General features: G+C 37.8%; 4 protein-coding genes across 8 annotated transcripts in view; 2 read left to right on the top strand and 2 right to left on the bottom strand.

Annotated features, from left to right (window-relative positions):
- The first annotated feature begins 11 nt into the window (after nt 1-11).
- On the top strand, nt 12-3,877 carry LOC124186707. Its single transcript, XM_046578614.1, has 6 exons — nt 12-487; nt 745-986; nt 1,140-1,314; nt 1,812-1,897; nt 2,254-2,389; nt 2,697-3,877. Exons 2-6 carry the CDS (start codon nt 906-908, stop codon nt 2,897-2,899), a joined length of 681 nt encoding a protein of 226 aa, XP_046434570.1. The 5' UTR covers nt 12-487; nt 745-905; the 3' UTR covers nt 2,900-3,877.
- A 1,431-nt stretch (nt 3,878-5,308) lies between these two features.
- On the bottom strand, nt 5,309-8,515 carry LOC124186703 (WD repeat domain phosphoinositide-interacting protein 3). 2 transcript variants are annotated; one of them, XM_046578606.1, is made up of 7 exons: nt 8,173-8,515; nt 7,637-7,778; nt 7,368-7,544; nt 7,015-7,272; nt 6,538-6,739; nt 6,223-6,446; nt 5,309-6,039 (listed from the first exon to the last, which is right to left on the bottom strand). In XM_046578606.1, exons 3-7 carry the CDS (start codon nt 7,525-7,527, stop codon nt 5,933-5,935), a joined length of 951 nt encoding a protein of 316 aa, XP_046434562.1. In that variant the 5' UTR covers nt 7,528-7,544; nt 7,637-7,778; nt 8,173-8,515; the 3' UTR covers nt 5,309-5,932. The 2 variants fall into 2 exon arrangements, with proteins under 2 accessions (XP_046434562.1, XP_046434561.1); XM_046578605.1 differs by lacking the exon at nt 7,637-7,778.
- Nucleotides 8,516-9,154: 639 nt separating this feature from the next.
- LOC124186705 (rRNA methyltransferase 2, mitochondrial) lies at nt 9,155-10,572 on the top strand. The gene has a single exon (XM_046578609.1). It carries the CDS (start codon nt 9,474-9,476, stop codon nt 10,218-10,220), a length of 747 nt encoding a protein of 248 aa, XP_046434565.1. The 5' UTR covers nt 9,155-9,473; the 3' UTR covers nt 10,221-10,572.
- A 963-nt stretch (nt 10,573-11,535) lies between these two features.
- Nucleotides 11,536-16,799, bottom strand: part of LOC124186698 — a 33,770-nt gene continuing 28,506 nt past the window's right edge. For all 4 annotated transcript variants that reach the window (XM_046578591.1, XM_046578593.1, XM_046578590.1 and 1 more), the window contains exons 2-4: nt 15,991-16,557; nt 14,985-15,538; nt 11,536-14,279 (exon numbers count right to left, since the gene is read on the bottom strand). In XM_046578591.1, the coding sequence (XP_046434547.1) occupies nt 13,217-14,279; nt 14,985-15,538; nt 15,991-16,449 (2,076 nt within the window). In that variant the 5' untranslated portion in view covers nt 16,450-16,557 and the 3' untranslated portion in view covers nt 11,536-13,216. The remainder of the gene's footprint in view (nt 14,280-14,984; nt 15,539-15,990; nt 16,558-16,799) is intronic.

The raw sequence follows: 16,799 nt of genomic DNA, 5'->3' as shown, positions 1-16,799 counted from the left end.
AACATAGCAGCGGGAGGAAGACGCCATTAGTTTCCACATTTGATAAAATTGTGTGCAGTTTTGAAATACGATAAAGCTGTAGGTGCCGGATTATTACAGCGTAAATAATTTGAATTTGAGGTATTGAAGATATCGACGAAACTCAATTATATATTCGTTATAATTGCAGTAATTCTGCATTCGTAAACTGCACACACACACACACACACACAAACAGAATTGTGAACTGCATCGCGGCTCGTTTCTGCAGGGTGTATTGTGTATGGCGTACCATTTCACCGTTATAACTGAACCCGAAAGGGGAAAGTTATTGATTTACTTCTATAGGTGCCAGAATTAACTCTGCCGTACGTAAAACGTCAAATATAGTGGGAACCGTGTAAACGAAAGGAATTGGATATAAATATTGTCGTAAAGACGAATGTGAATAAAAGATTTTGAGGTAAAAAAAAAAAAAAAAAAAAAACCACCTTTCGCAAACTCGCAGGTAAATTTATGAAACATCGATACTTGATTGCCACGATAAAATTGCAGCACGCAATTATTATTTTATGCACGCCTATAAATATTTCAAAAAAGGAGTCGACTAATAAGCATATAACCAGTGTAAATAATTAGCCCAAAGAATGGCTAAGCAGAAATTCCATTATTCAATTTTAATTAAACAAAAACGTCGAAGGTTTGAATACGAAATACCTAAATCATCGTTGAACTTGTTTATCCTAGTAATTAATCTTGTTTCAGAGATATTATTGTTATCATTACGATATATTATTATACACGACGGTATACGAAAAAATAATAAAACACAACAACAATTATATTCGATCGTAATACAAAGCTTTAGCGATCGAGGGAAGAAAGAGTATACGGTTGAAGAAAAGGGAGAGAAGGAAAAAAAGACGATGAAAATGCGTTTACTCCAGGGTTGTATGCATATTTTCAATCTGAGGCAGGGGACGATTCTCATTGCGATAACCCAGCTGGTGAATATGAAAACAATCTTAATAAAGTTGAATCGTAATCGGTATAAAATTGAAAATATATGAAAAGAAATAAACTAAAATCAAAAATAAAACTACCATAAACATTAAACATATATATAATATACATATATATATGTATATATTGTCATACAGATTTTGTCGGGATTTACTATGATGTTAATGGTCTTGGCGCTTGCACACGCTAAAGAAATAGGCGAGCTTGTTGCAAGGGATACGGAAGACGCGTTGGAGAGAGAAGCGATGGAGGAAATATCCCCGAAACATATGAATACAAAGAGAATGGACGTTGCTCATCATCTCGCTACTGGTGACAGTTTTGAAAAAATTTTTATTGCCTCTTTTCCTATCACAGTTTCGAAAATATTCCTCGATAACAGTCGACTATTAACCCGTTCGCTTTAAAAATAAAAATATTGACTCGAAAAGCCTTCGTTTGGGTGGAGAAACATTTTTCAGACGGTTTTGAGATGTTTTTTTTTTTCTTTTTTTTTTCTACTTTAAAAATTTTTACGCCATGTGAGAATAATTCTATAAAATAAATAGCGGCGATCGATTTGTCAGCAAATTTTACCCGTGTTTCATATATCTTGAGAAGATTGGAAAAAAAAAAATAACGAAAATCGAAATACAAAAATTAAACTTGTGACGAAGAAGAAATTTCTGTTAAATTTCTATGGTACGAATTGACAATACCCGTTGTTGAGAAAAAATGATTATTCGGATGAATATAATGGTATTGTAGCGATGATGAACGATAATTTTTTTTTCTCAATGTAATATCAATAAATTTTTTCCATTTCTCAGAGGTATTGTACTCCTTGTACAGCGGTCTTGTTATTACCGTTATACATTTCGTCTCCTCGATACTTCTTCTTTACGGATCTCTGATGGTAACGTAATTTTTAATACTAATTGGAAAATTTTTTTATTCCGTCCAAAGTAGTTGAGAAAAAAAGAAAAGAAGAATATTTCGAATTAAACGAAGTCAGATTGATTCTTAAAATAACAAATGTCTGGAGAATTAATTGTAAAATTGTTAATCGTTGCATGGAATTTTTTTTTTTTTTTTATTTTTTTTTTTTCGCCACTATTAAAACGAAACGATGAAAAATATTCCGGATATTTCGTAAAGTTGCGACGAAATATTGAAAAGAAATAATTAAATTTGAACTTTGTTGAAGTTTTTTGATTCGAATATTCTTGCGATGATTTAACAAATTATTCATAATAACATTTCACTTTTTAGAATAATCGACATTTTATGGCTCCATGGATTACGGTTATGATGACCGAAATCGTTGTCGGAATAATGTCGTTGTTCCTCGTCCAGCAAGATTGTCCATTTATCGCGATTTTGGGCGGAAGTGCCGACATTGGCGAACGTTAGTATTTATATTTCAAAGATGAGGAACGAAAACCGAATTACGAAAAAGTCAAATTCAAATGAAAAAGGAGGAGCTCAAATTATTCCGAATTACATTGAAAAAAAATTTCTTTATGCGCGAAAATAATGAATATAACAATGAATATAAAAACACGTTTATTTGATTCTAGAGAAGTTTTTACCGCAGCTGATCTTAATTCTCCTTTTTCGATCTGAAATGTAACTTTTCACAATTTTCTCGAATAGCCAAAGGAAAAAAAATTTTTTAAAATGTTCACCCTCTCTTTATGTATTCCAAATCGCAGGTCTGTTCGTTCTGTTCATCACGATAGTCAACTTTTACATATGGTTCGTTGTCTACAGTACCTACAAGACTTTGGAGGGTAAAAATAAGGGTTTGACGCACGAGGTTTATTTCTTTAAAAAACAAAACGCGACCACAAACGGATCCGTTGTTGGTGAAAATATCAAAACACAAAACGGCGTTTCGCAACCGATTGACGTTTAAACAGGTCTATATACCTATATATATATATATACACACATATACATATACACGCATCGCAACAATTTATTTTCTATAATACTTATTCATGTATAAGCTTTAATTTACTGGCTTGCATATGAATTAATTTTAATACCACTTCCTGATCTTTTTTTCTTATCAATATCGCGATTTTTTCAACGCGATTTCACGCAGTTAATGTAATTTTTGATATTGAAATTTGTTTGATCGAAGAATTTTATTTAATTAAAATTGTTTATTATATATTTAAAATGGAAAAAAAATTATAACATTGTGTATATATATACGAGTATATGTTTTGAAATTGCACATACGTATAATGGATACGTATACAATTAATAATCAAAAGTTTTGTTATTAAATTGAGCGTGAGAAAAATTGCTTTACGTATTACCCTGTGTTGAGATCGAAACTTTTGGAGGAGAGAGTAGACAGAGGGATTGAAAAAAAAAATTGTTAAGTAGAGGAAGGGATTTTTATCGATAGAAGAAAAAAAGAGCATAAAAAATTAACGTAATTTATATTTATTTTGTAAAATTATTATCGATGCGATTATGTTGTATCAGAAATTTTATCGGTTAGGCAGATCTATTGGGCGGGAAGAATTGAAGTAGCTGCATGGAAAAAGAGACGGTACTAATAATTTAATTATAAAACGAGTAGTTTTTAAAACTGCGATGTATTAACGTGAATGATGTATTTATTTGTGAAAAAGAAAACTATATTAACGAATGAAAATTATTGTTACGTTGTAAGTATAAATAATGAAGCTGATCGAAAATAAATCAACGAAGTTGAGAAACGGAAAACGTTGTTCTCATTTGTTGCAAGCTTTTTTCCAGTTTCTGTTGTGACAATTTGACGGAACAAACACGGCGACAAATCGATTTTGAAAAAAAAAACACCGTTTTTTGATCACTCGAAATCACAAAAAAAACATAATCTGAACAAAATTTCGTCTATAGTGGTTTCGGTGACAAAATAAATAATTGACCGAAGTTTTTCAATTTATTTATTTCACTTTGTACATCGCTGTACGAATTTAATTTCTTCTTCTCTTTTTATTTTACATTTCAAACGTATAAAAGACAGATGAAAGAATGAGAAAAAAGACTCGTTCGTAAAGGTGAAAAAAAAAGAAGAAATTCTTTTTGTCTTAAATACACAAATTTTAATTATAGCTTTATATCGATAAACTCACATAGTAAGTTATATGCATAATGGTATTATGTACATTTACAGTAACAGTAAAATAATTAATCATTGATTTTACATTACAATGAGATTGAAAAAATAAATTTCTACAATAATCAGGAACAAAAGATTTTCTCAAATCGCTTATCTTTTTTTTTTTTTTGCAGTATATTTTTCATAGGCACAGAATCGTTGCTATTAATTAAATATACGTGTTTGTTAATCGCATTTGTTTCTAATTTACATGCGTAATGATAACAACAACAACAACAACAACAATAATAATAATAATGCTAAGATCAAAATCGCACGCAAGATTTAAAGTTAAGTACAAAAAAGCTTGACGATTATAAATTTAATTTAATTTTTCATATTCCTTTAGCTAATCAGTTTTCGCTTAAAAGTATCATTTGAAATTTCGTGCATCGTTCATATTGTTCTTTTAACAAACCAGGAAATCGAATAAAGCATAGGTTTATGTACAATGTTACAAAAACTGAGCTCGATGTATGCAATATTCTAAACAATCGAAACTTGGATCGCAATATTCGGCGGAACGTTTTCAATGGCTGATTAAAAATATAATAAATTCGTACGATTCGTTGTAAATTTTTTAATTCCGCTCAGTTTCTATTGAACCATTCATCTTCATCTCGAATTTTTACTTTCAGACCGTTAAAGAAATGAATTAATGAATGACTGGGTTCTCAAAATATTCACGTAGTTTCTTTTCATCTTCTTTATTATCACTCAATCTTATTATTATTATCATCATCATCATCATCGTTTTTATTATCCTTTTCACGTTGTGCGGTAAACAGCGGTTTACATAATAATTATAGGAAAACAGTAATACAAAATCTCGCTACTTTGCCGTTGATGAGTGGAAAAATTTAACGACAAAATGATTGATTGATAAACGTAAGATATTAAAAAAAAAAAAATGAAACCTTCAACGATTGTTTTGACATTTCTTATACAGTGCTATCATCGTAATAATTACAACTATGGTCTTTTTTTTATTTTTATTTTCTTCGGTTATTTACACCGTGTATATATTATATACAAATGTGTACACGTATACTGCCTCATCCCTACAATTATTTTGCAACAACATTATAGAAAGTCTATTGGAAAACATTTTTAAAGCCTCGTATAGGCCGCGTCGATATACCTATCAGTTAATTATTTATTTTCAATATATTTTTGTAACATTTTAGTTGTTTATTTGAATTATTCGGTCGAATTCAACGAACGATCATTGCTTGTGTGACTTTTTCACAAGCGTATCATAAAAAACATACATTTTTTTTTTTTTTTTTTTTACTTCAAATTATGCAATTTCTGTGATTACCTCATTCAATTGTCAGCCTATCGACCGTTTCGATTTACATGTATTAACAATTCTTGAAATTTTTTGATGAACTTACTCACCTGATATCAAAAGATGACTAGAAAATTGAATCCAAAAATTTTGCCCAAAACTGAGATTTCTATACGCTATAACTTGACAGAAGTAAACCGACCGATCTTATTAGCTTAGTGAGAATAAAAAGTATAATAGATACATAAGAAGTTGGCTGGTAATAATATTAATAACAATAATAATAGTAATAATATATATTTCAGACATAGGCTAATTTTCAGATAATAATAATAGTTATGCACAAACGTAACATTATTATTATTATTATTATCATCATCATCGTCATCATCATTGTTGGCATGATAAATAAAAAATGAGTTGGAACTGTTAATACTAACACTAAAATTACAACAATAATAATAATAATTATCAACACGCTACGATATATGTTGCAGTCACATCTTCTCATCCGTCATTTCCAAAAATTGCGCGTAGAAATCTCTGCTGCACTCTCCCTTGTTGTTGAATAAAAATTTGTGATAGCTACCGTCCGCGCATATCACTTTTATGTGAAATGAGAAAAATAGCAAATGTTTCATTAATGGTCGTTAACAGCGTTGAATCCTGCTTCGCCTCATCTACCTCTCTTTCATCTCTGTTTTCGTTCAAATTTCTTTTCTTTGCAAAGCTTAGGCGAACCGCAGACCAAACTTGAAATCTATAAAACAATTTGATAGATACTCACCGATTATAGTGTTGTTGTTTTTGCCAAACGCACACATACACTGCGGCCCACTGGGTACTTGAAATTTGCAAAAGCTCCAATTGGAGCTGAAATACTTTGGCAAAAAAGTCGCCGACGCCAGACTCGACTGGCGATTAAGTTTTTGATCCTCGACAGCAAAGACGTGGACAGTTCCGTGGTCGCTCGCCACGCAAAGCCACGTCGAGTCATGGTTGAAATTTATACTGAAAGAATCAGGGGTAATTAGAAGTGAAATGAAAATATATTGAACGGTATCCATTGGAGTCTCGGTGAGGGTCCGAACGTCGTTCTCACCAGTAAATGTTCGCGTGGTTCGCGCCCCTTCTTAATTCATTGATCATGTTTCCATTCTGCGTGTCAAATACCCTGATCAAGGTTCCCTTTTCCGACGCAGTCGCCAACCTCGTACCCTGCAAATTCAGCGCAATGCAGGACAATGGCGTTTCGTGCGCTTCTATGTTCAACGGCTGCTTCTCCGTATTTGCCAGATCTATCACTGTAATGAAATAATCAGTCTAGTGTTTTGTTTAGGGAATTTAGTTCGTCGAGAACTTGTTTAGACTAGGAATAAAAATTTTTTTCTCCTTTTGTCTCGGAAACGAAGCGAGTCCTTCAATCTGAGGATAGGATATAATTTTGGGAACTGTATAGAGACAAAAGTTTGTAATACCGTGAACGACGATATCAATGATTGAGAATGACAAATCGAACGTTAAATAACCGATCTAACAAGACTGATAAGGATTGAAAGAATTTAAGCAAAGATTTTACCTTGAACGTGGCCGTTTTTCCTGCTGGGAAAAGCTAGGAGCGAGTTGTTGCTATTCGGACAGAGGACGCATAATCCTCTCGGGTTTGAATTTGTTTCGAAGACGTGTAACTGTTGCGGGTTTTGTGTAAACGTGTAGACTTTAATCACCCCCTCAAGTATAACGACTATCCTATCCCTCCGTAGTTTGACACCTTTGACCGGTGCGTTGAATTCCAATGTTATCGCAGGGTTTTTCTTTAGGTCGTCCCATATCATGACTGCAATGCGAATAAAAAGACGATGAGTCGTGGCTTTTCTTTCGGATAAATGGTGCTCGGACGACGCTTGCACATTTTTGTCCTTTCTCTTTCACCTTGGTTCGTTGGGTACATGGGTTTTGCGCCGCCGCCTACAAGGGCCAAATAATTGCACCTAAAGAGCATTTCCACGTGACCGAGACCTCCGTCGCTGAATACGTGGCGCTCCGTTTCTTTCAACGGATCGCAGTTGTAAACCCTGTATCCGTTCTCCATGCCACAGGCAAAGCAACCTACGAATTGGCAAAAGAGATTGAAAAAAATCAGATAGACGAGAAGCTGCGTAAGTGAACTTATCAACTAATTAATTGACAACGCTGCATACATCCACCTTATCGTCTGTTTACTGCATTAAGACTGTTGGTGCAAGTTTTATTCTTGTCGTCGAGTCCCTATTGTTTGTTTATTTATATCGAGCTTGTTTTTCTCTTAGTTTTCTTATCTTTTCATTGAACCAACATTGCACCCTAAACAAACATCGAGGATACATATTTCGTTGTCTGTACATTGGGGGGGAAAAAGAGATTGAAGTTTTGGGTAGAGGAATTGTTTCTTCCATTTTTTTTTTTCCAATTATTTATTTCGAGACGTTTGGATAACAGGTTGACAAACAATACGTAAACACAATATATACGTATTCGTATGTATATATTACATGCATGTATATAATCTTAAAAATAAATTGTAATAATATAAAACGCAATTTGACTATGGACTGTGTCCGTACGTAGAGAATCTAATGGTGATTTGCAAGGAGTCCAAAGTGTGTCGGCGCTGTCATGTTGCGAGGGGCGGCAAGAGGCGATAGGAACCGGATTTTTGGAACAGGCGCACGCTTTGATCATTTTCGAATTCACGTACCTTGATCCTGGTTGAAACCAGCGTAGAGCAAACCGTTCGAGTGGGGATTACCCGCGGTTAGGTTCATCGCAGTAGAAAATATGTATATATTTTTTTTTTCAATTCGTTTTTGCACCGTCTATGTATAAAATTTATTCAATGACACAATGTTCGAATTGTTTTTTTTTTATTTTGTTTTTGTATCAATACATCCACTGGAAGTACCAGAACACTGTTTAACCGATCATGTTTTATGACCGGTTCCGCACCAACTACTCTTGTCATCCGAGGTCCATTGCGTTTGTCGAAAACCGAACTGCTCCTGATACTGCTACTGATGACACGACCGTCGGACCATGGCTCTGTCATTATTGCGCATGTGCCAAACGCGTCATAGACTAATCAATTATCACGGAGAATGGCCAACAAATGGAAGCGCTGCAGTTAGTGCCATCGAGCGGTTGAATTTAGAGTCAATGATGATTTTTTGCTGTTTTTTGTAAGTACTTTTATACCACAAGCTTGACGAACGCGTTGACGGAGGAATTTAAAGTCGGATACCTGAGTGGAGCTTGGGTCTTTAAGAAACCGTGTTGACGATCCGATGACTTCTTTGTCGGTGGAAACCGTTTTTAGGTGTCACGGTTCAGTCCGTCTTTACAAGTCTTCAGTCATGACGAAACTATAAGGCATCTCCTTAGACCAATGGTCCAAGGACATCTCGTTGTAAAGTTTGGTAGATTTACATTTAGGGTTTGCATCGATCTCTGTCAGGATTCAAGAATATCCAACAGTATTTGAAATGAGAAATCAATCTTTTGCAATATTTCACTTTTGCGGATGTAAAGATATTGTAAGCATTTTGTCTGGTTTTTTTCAATTTACGGATTACACGGTATACCGAAAACCACAGAGCCGCAGCGCTTTCTAGCGTCTCAGGATTGCTTGGGCTGGGTGTTGCAACCTTTTATTTAGAACCTTGACTAAATTCGGCAGTAGAAGTTACGTTGAGATGGCGCCACAGGGATATACATACGAATTGATAGGAATATAAATAATACGACGTAACGTGTTACCGGCAAGATATTCGCTTCAAGTGAACCAAAGACTGAGAAAGAACAGTGGGACTGCTCTTCGAGCTAGGCCGTTTTCTTGGAATCCTTTACATCTACGTCGTAACTACTGTTGTTCAATTATTCGACGCTATGTCGTTGGAAGGGACATAACCTGCAATCCCAGTGCGCGAAGTCTAACCTAACCTAACTTAACCTAACCCAATCATCCCAAGGCTCCAGTTTGCAACTGTGACCTTGAGATAAAACATGGCGACAGCCTGCGCGCGATTATCGATGATCGCCAGGCGCGTATGCACGAGCGGAGTAACCCGGCGTGAAATGCCGAATAATTTGAAGGGTCGTAAGACGAGTTCGCAGTTATGGCTACGCAGACAATTGGCCGATCCTTACGTCGAGAAAGCAAAAATTGAGAAGTACAGATGTAGAAGCGCGTTCAAGCTTCTCGAGATGAACGAAAGATGCGGTATACTTTCGCCGGGAATGACGGTTGTCGATTGTGGTGCTGCGCCCGGAAGTTGGACTCAAGTGGCGGTCTATTTGACTAACGCCGAGGGCAAACAAGACGACAAACCGGTTGGGAAGGTAGTCGCTATAGACAAATTGCAAATATACCCTATCGACGGAGCCTTCGTTATCGGGAACATGGACTTCACGACGCTCCAGGCGCAGGAAAAGATCAGGAAACATCTCGCCGGCAGTTCCGTCGACGTTGTAATGTCGGACATGGCGCCAAACGCGACAGGCGTCAAGGAAATGGACCACCAGAATATCGTCGCCCTCGCCTACGTCGCGCTCAGATTTGCCCTCGTCGTATCAAAGCCCGAGGCCTCGTTTATAGTCAAACTTTGGGACGGCGGTGCGGCCAAGAACGTCGAGGACGATATCAGAAAATTTTACAAAACCGTCAAGGTTCTCAGGCCGGGTGCTACAAGGACGGAATCTTCCGAGAAGTTTCTTCTTGCCAGGGGATTCAAGGGTCTCAAAGTCGGTTGATAACGGTCCAAATGCAAAAATTTTTTGTCATTAGGATTTGACGAGGAGATGACAGGTCGATTAGCGAACACTTTAGTCCTCGGAATATCTGAATTCTGTTTTTATCATAGTATAGTCTTCTCTCATTTGTTGATTAGGATCAAATTTATCGAAGGGCACCAATCATTAAAGAGCTTATAGACGATGTCAATTTATCGCGGAAAAATCAAAGCCTACGAAGCTTCCACAGAGTCGTCAACGTTTTCCTGTTTTGATAAACCAATTCGGGACTGCCCAATCATTTGAACATAAAGTCGACTTACTTTTCGATAAATACAATGTTCTATTTGTTGGGTTTTTTTTTTTCTCTGGGTGGATCAGCGTCGATACTTTCAGTAGGTCTTGGGAGAATTTGGGAATATTTGAGATAAGGCAGTACATAATAGACTTGATAAAGTTGCTGTACAGCTGTATAATAATAATCATAATAAACATAATAATAATAATAATAATAATAATAATATTGAAAATAATTATAATAATAAGTAATTAATACCGTTCATATAATACAATAACAACACGAAAGCTTCTATTATTTTGAATATAATAATATATATTGTATATACAATTATTTTTGTTTATTTTCTTGCTCTCTCTCTCTCTCTCTCTCTCTTTCTCTCTCTCTTTCGCTCTCTCTCTCTCTCTCTCTCTCTCTCTCTCTCTCTCTCTCTCTCTCTCTCTCTCTCTCTCTCTCTCTCTTTCTCTTTCTCTCTCTCTCTCTCTCTCTCTCTCTCTCTCTCTCTCTCTCTCTCTCTAATTTCAATAAAATTAATGTATACACGAAATTGGACGTTACAACAAAAAAATCCATCAATCATTATTTAAATAGACACAAAAATACGACATAGACTACGTCACAGATACACATGACATGTATATATATATAAACAGACGCATACGTATATATAGGTAGACAGATTGTTACTGGCCGCAATCCTTTTTATGTTTCGTTTTTTTTTTCTCTCCTTTTTCCCTTGTCTATTGAAGATAAAATTTCGAACAATATTGTTTACAATATAGTGTTATATAATAATTAGCTATGAAGTACGTTTACCGAGAAAGAAAGAAATTGATAAAAATAACAGTAATTATCCATCGAATAAAGAAAAACCGGGGTAAATTTTATGCCAGGGTAATGACGATTCCTTGAATGTTTCATTCCGCAAAAACTAGTCCCAATAACGGGAAGGAGAAAACGAATCTGTCAAAATAAATTTGACATACAGTTACGGATTGAAACACTCTGTGTTAAAAAGCTGACGTGGCAGTTGTTTACTTATTTATTTATTTATTTATTTTCATTTCGGCTGTACGATAATTTTCATGGTTGGCCGATAATCGAGCGATATTTTACGTCATGATAAATGATGGCAAGAATCGTGTTAGTCGTAATTCAATGTTCGGGCAAAGCTTAGAAACTTGATAGAGAAATTCATCGAATCAAATAATTCGTATTTACCATGCATTGTTATTATTATTATTATTATTATTATTCGCCCCGGTGATACATACGTCTCACAATTAAGTTAATTAGATTCGATGCCTCTATGTACATATCTAGTACTATACATAGATGTATAATTTAAATTTAAACAGTTGATAATACATAGCTACGTGCACTACACATATAGACGTATCGTTATAGGTAGCCGTAATACACACACATACATACATAATACATATAATACGTACATTATATACTCTCGTTGGTAAAAATTGCGAATGGATACCTATCCTATACATACACATATGCATGCATACATACATACATACATACATTCATTAATACTTTCCATGCATCTATAATACACACATCGTATATAATAATTATCATGCTATACATATATTTATAATATTCCATGTCGTGCACAGAATGAAAAAATTCGCGATCAAGTCAAGAATCATTTATATCATCGTTATCTATTGTACAATTACAGGGTTTCTCTAAAACTGATTTCGAAACGGCAACTAATTTTCGTTATAAATTAAACTTAACCATAATAATCATAATAATAATAATAATATTAACAAAAACAACCAACAAAAATACACGTTTATATCTTTACAATACGATACTATCGATCAGTCTGTTATTTGGAGAAGTGTCTATCTTTAAATGGAGGAACGAGTCAATAATGACTTCGTCGATCACTGTTAAGTTTTATTTGATAGTGGTTTTCAATTGCATTAGGCGTTTTACTTATTTATCTATTCTTGTCTGAATTTTTTCATTCCCTCGATTATAAAATAATGACGAAACAATTTAAACATTAACAAAAGATTCATAGTTGCAATGATTTTTTATTACCGAAGAATTTCTTTCAGAAATATGGAATATTTATCTTCCGTGTGTATCACTCCTGTCGTAATTTTCTAAATATTCGCTCATTGCCGCAATTGACTAAAATGATAGACCCTGCGTAAAATTAGTTGCATTACTAGGTGTCAAACTATTTTTTCAATTTATTATTATTATTATCTATGTTTTTTTTTTTGTTGTTTTCTTTTTCTCCTCTTGGCGGGAAGGACGAGAATTTGGAAAAGCTGATCATTATACCTGTACATATACGAACATCAATGTAACCTCCGTTTCAGAGTCAGCACACTGGCACGATTCCAACTCTGGTCAATGTGTTAATAAACGTATAATAATGCTGAGAAAAGTCTTGAAATTTCTGCCCTAAATTCGAGGAGCATTAGATAAACACTAATTGTTATACATTCTAGCGGCTTATTTTTCTCCAAACCCATTCACTCATTCGAAAGCTGCAAGTACAAATTTATCATGCACGTGTACTTTATATACACACGTACGCCTAAAATCACCGTCTCATACGTACAATAACGAATCAATGTTTATACCTATAATGTTATCGTGATATATATTTATACATAAATATTTGGCACCGCTCTGAAAATTTCACTAGCTTCGAACACGTAAAGTACATGCAGGTTATCTAACCGATCCGCTGTATCCTACCGGGTGATCCTGGACCTCGGAAATTCCGGTTAAAAATGCGCTGCCCGGGATATGATCGAGGTAAAACATCCCTGTAAATACTGCTGGAAGATGGTACGTGAGGCCCGATTTGTGAAAGATCCGAAGAGGGATCCCTCGTTCTCTGGATCATGCTGGGGTCCCTGATCAGTGGCATTCTCTTCCAAAACCTGAGTAGCATTGGCATCTGGCGTTGAGAAACGGGACTTCCGGTCTGCGGGAAATAGCGTCGATTGCTTCCGGTTCCCAAACCGGCGGGCAGCCCGCTCCACTGGGAGTTTCTTTGATCGGGCTGACCGTGAGTAACTCCGGTGGTGGCGTCCTCGAAAGGTGATGAGATCCGTTCTCGCCGGTTCTTGTAGGCCAGGTTTCCGTTTATACTGTTTGAATTGTCACCCGGGAAGAGAATGTAGCTTGAAGAAGAGTCCGTTGGGTCGTCGGGGAATCTGACTCGACCTTGATTCGCATCCGAGGTGGTCCTTCTCAGCGTTGGAATCACTTCGGCGTCGCTGGCGGTTGGCAATCCCTGAGGGACTGCTGAAGAGTTGTCCTTTGACTCTTCAGCGTTCGCCCTGTCCGGTCGACGATCATCACGCGGTGAGAAGACGACTTCGGGTTCGGCCTCGAAGAGATCGGACAGCGCGTCGGGTGTCTTGGGGGTCCTGTGGAGACCAAGAAGCGTCGTTTCCATGATCATGTCGCCCAGGATGCTCGCCTCGCTCGATATCTGGCTGACCTCCTCCTCCTTCACTGTTGGCTGCGCTTTTACCGGGTCTGATATTGTCGGTCTCAAGTTACCTGGTGAGACCAGCATTCCGGCCTCGCTGTGCGTCAGCAACTCCTCCTGGTCTTCGGGGTCAAGTGTAGTCGAGATCATGCTCTCTTCGTCCTCGAAAGATATCGTCGAGGATTCAGTCGCGTCGTCGCCTGATGTGGTTGCCTGTTCTTCCTCTCCCTCCTCCTCTTTTGCGGTAGTGAACTCGGAAGGCGTTGTTGCCTCCTCGTTTGCGGTACCCTCGGAGCTGTTGAAAAATCGGTAATGCCGGTTAGCGCTTTGTTGTAAATCGACTTACATGCAGTTTAATAATAAGAGGTGAATCGACCCTCTAATGCGAGGTAAATCCCTAATTCAAGTATGGGTTATGATATTCACGCCGAGTGAACATCAAAGTCGAACTTTCCTGACTTGACACTACGGATTGTTATCATGCTTAGTTCGTTCCGCCAGGCCCTGCACGCATGCTAATCCACGTAATGCTGGATCTCGGTCTAATTTATGCACGTACCTATGTATAAGTACACCAAACGACCGTTACTTTTACCGCTTCGAAGAAACGCTTTTTATCTTGATTCATTTACGCGATCAGGATCCAACTAGGCTGCCAAATCTGACGATGAGCTAAACACTGGTTCGTGAAACAAAATCTCAACATTTATTTTCAAAGAACTCCAGTCGACGCCACCTAGTGAGGATCTGATCGGAGTATTATCGCGAAAGTCATAACCGATCCCAATCACCGTACAAATGATAATAATTATTAAGATATCTGATAGAGCTGGATGTAAATCGCGATTACGAAGGTCTGGGTTCTCGGTCAGGTTTCTGTATACCCAATATGCCGCTTCGTCTCAAATCGCAGCAACAACTCTTGATTCGAGAAGATGGTGAAGAATTCTGAACGTAGGAAGATAGAAATGGTGAAGAACATACAATTAAAAATACGTACGGAGAATCCGGTCCATCAATTTTGACCGGTACCCCGTGGCTGGCCGTCGAGTTGACCGCGTCATTTTCCTGATTCCCGAGGAAACTCTCGTCATTGGAAAATGTCGTCGTCGTTGGTTCTTCGGGTGTCAAGGTCACTCTGGCCGGTGCGAGAAGCAGCACAACCGTCTCGGTATCGTTAGTCGTGACGTTTTTCCCCGATTCATAACTCTCCTTGTATTCGCCGCGCTTGGAAGCGTTTAGAATGTTTCGAAGGTCAATGGGAATCTGGTAGTTCGTCACCTCGGCGAAAGCATGACTACCATTCTTGATGAAATCAGCAAAGGATGGCTCGTCGCGAGTTCCTTGCTCTTCCAAAGCCCCCGAAAAGTTGGAACTCTTTGTCCTGTTTCCAATCAGATAGACAGTCAATCCCGCCTCCGTTTCGATCCCCGACTTCTTGTCCTCCTGGACCTCTTCGACGACCGCGATCTCGATCGGATCCTCATCGCGTTCCGGCTTCTCACTCGACGATGGGGGTGGACTGTTGCCTTCTTTGCTAAGCGGTATGCCTACCTAAAAAAAGCACGCCATTTTTAGCTACTCTACTGGTGCAGCGACGACGAAGCTTGATCCATGAAATTCTTTGACCCCTGCATGCACTGCGTCTACGACGATGAACGATGATCGTTTCCGCGTCACTTTGGTAGACAGTGAAACCTGGCCAACCTTTTACTTCACTGTCTAACTACGTGATCGGGCGTCGACTTTTACTTTACTGGTTATCGATGTTGCACTCGATTCGGTATATCGGTGTCGCCGGATTTAGCAGCTATTGTCGCGTGCAGGGCGAACCAGAACTAAGATTTAGTCGATAAAAAAAAAACCAATGTCGCGTCAATGATCGGTTCAACGATTCGATCAATGATACAAGGTGTCGAAGTGTGTTACAATATGCATCCGACGTGTCAGATTTGATGACCGATATTCGAGATATTCGTTGTCGAGAAAGTGTCGCTATATCATACCTGAACAGGACCATACACCTTCAATTCAGTGACTGCGGAGGAATTCGCGAATGTACGGTTCAGGCGTGTGAGAACGAAGTTCTGGAAGTGTCCCTTGGAGTTGAAAGTGATGGTCTCCGGAACACACGTCATGTCACTTTTCAAGCGGTAACCATCGGTACACGTTTTGTTCAGCGACGGAGTGATGAAGACACTCTTACTGGTGATTCGTCGTGGAACCGTCGACGATTCAAAGTTCGAACCGTCCTCCGTCAGCTTCTTGTCAGTCACTATCCAGGCCTCCCATGCCATGTCAATCGGCTGACCCAGACCCTGGTCCGTGTCCAGGGTCCGCGCAGGATGCGAATACGTCGAGTCCTTGGCTACCGGGACTGCGAAATCAGTCGGCGCCGCGTTGCAAAAATACGTTGAGAGCCCAATCAGGGCGCTGAAGGCGACTTTGAACCAGCAGTACCTCATCTTTTGACACTGGGACCGCTTCTCCGTCGACGATATTTATCCTTTGATATTTATTCCGGTGGCCAGATGCAGTCTGGATAACTCCCAACACTCGATCATCGAGTCTACCTGGTATCAGAAAGAGAAAAACGTTGTTAATGCTGTGCAGGTTATATGAATACTGGATTATAAGTGCGGAATGTAATGTCTTGCAAAAGGAAAGGTTTGTTCGAAGTCTGTCTATCTTTTTTTTTCTCTCTACTCGGATTATCGTTGTGTCCGTATTATCCTCTCCGACTCGTAAGTGACTCAGCCCTTGAACCCAATGACCCATCCCAAGGGACAAACAGTTATTCCAAAGGCGGCTCATC

Source organism: Neodiprion fabricii, chromosome 7, assembly GCF_021155785.1.
Source record: "Neodiprion fabricii isolate iyNeoFabr1 chromosome 7, iyNeoFabr1.1, whole genome shotgun sequence".
Classification (NCBI taxonomy): Eukaryota; Metazoa; Arthropoda; class Insecta; order Hymenoptera; family Diprionidae; genus Neodiprion; species Neodiprion fabricii.
The sequence above is the reverse complement of the archived record's forward strand: the minus strand, read 5'-3'. Positions and strand labels throughout refer to the sequence as shown.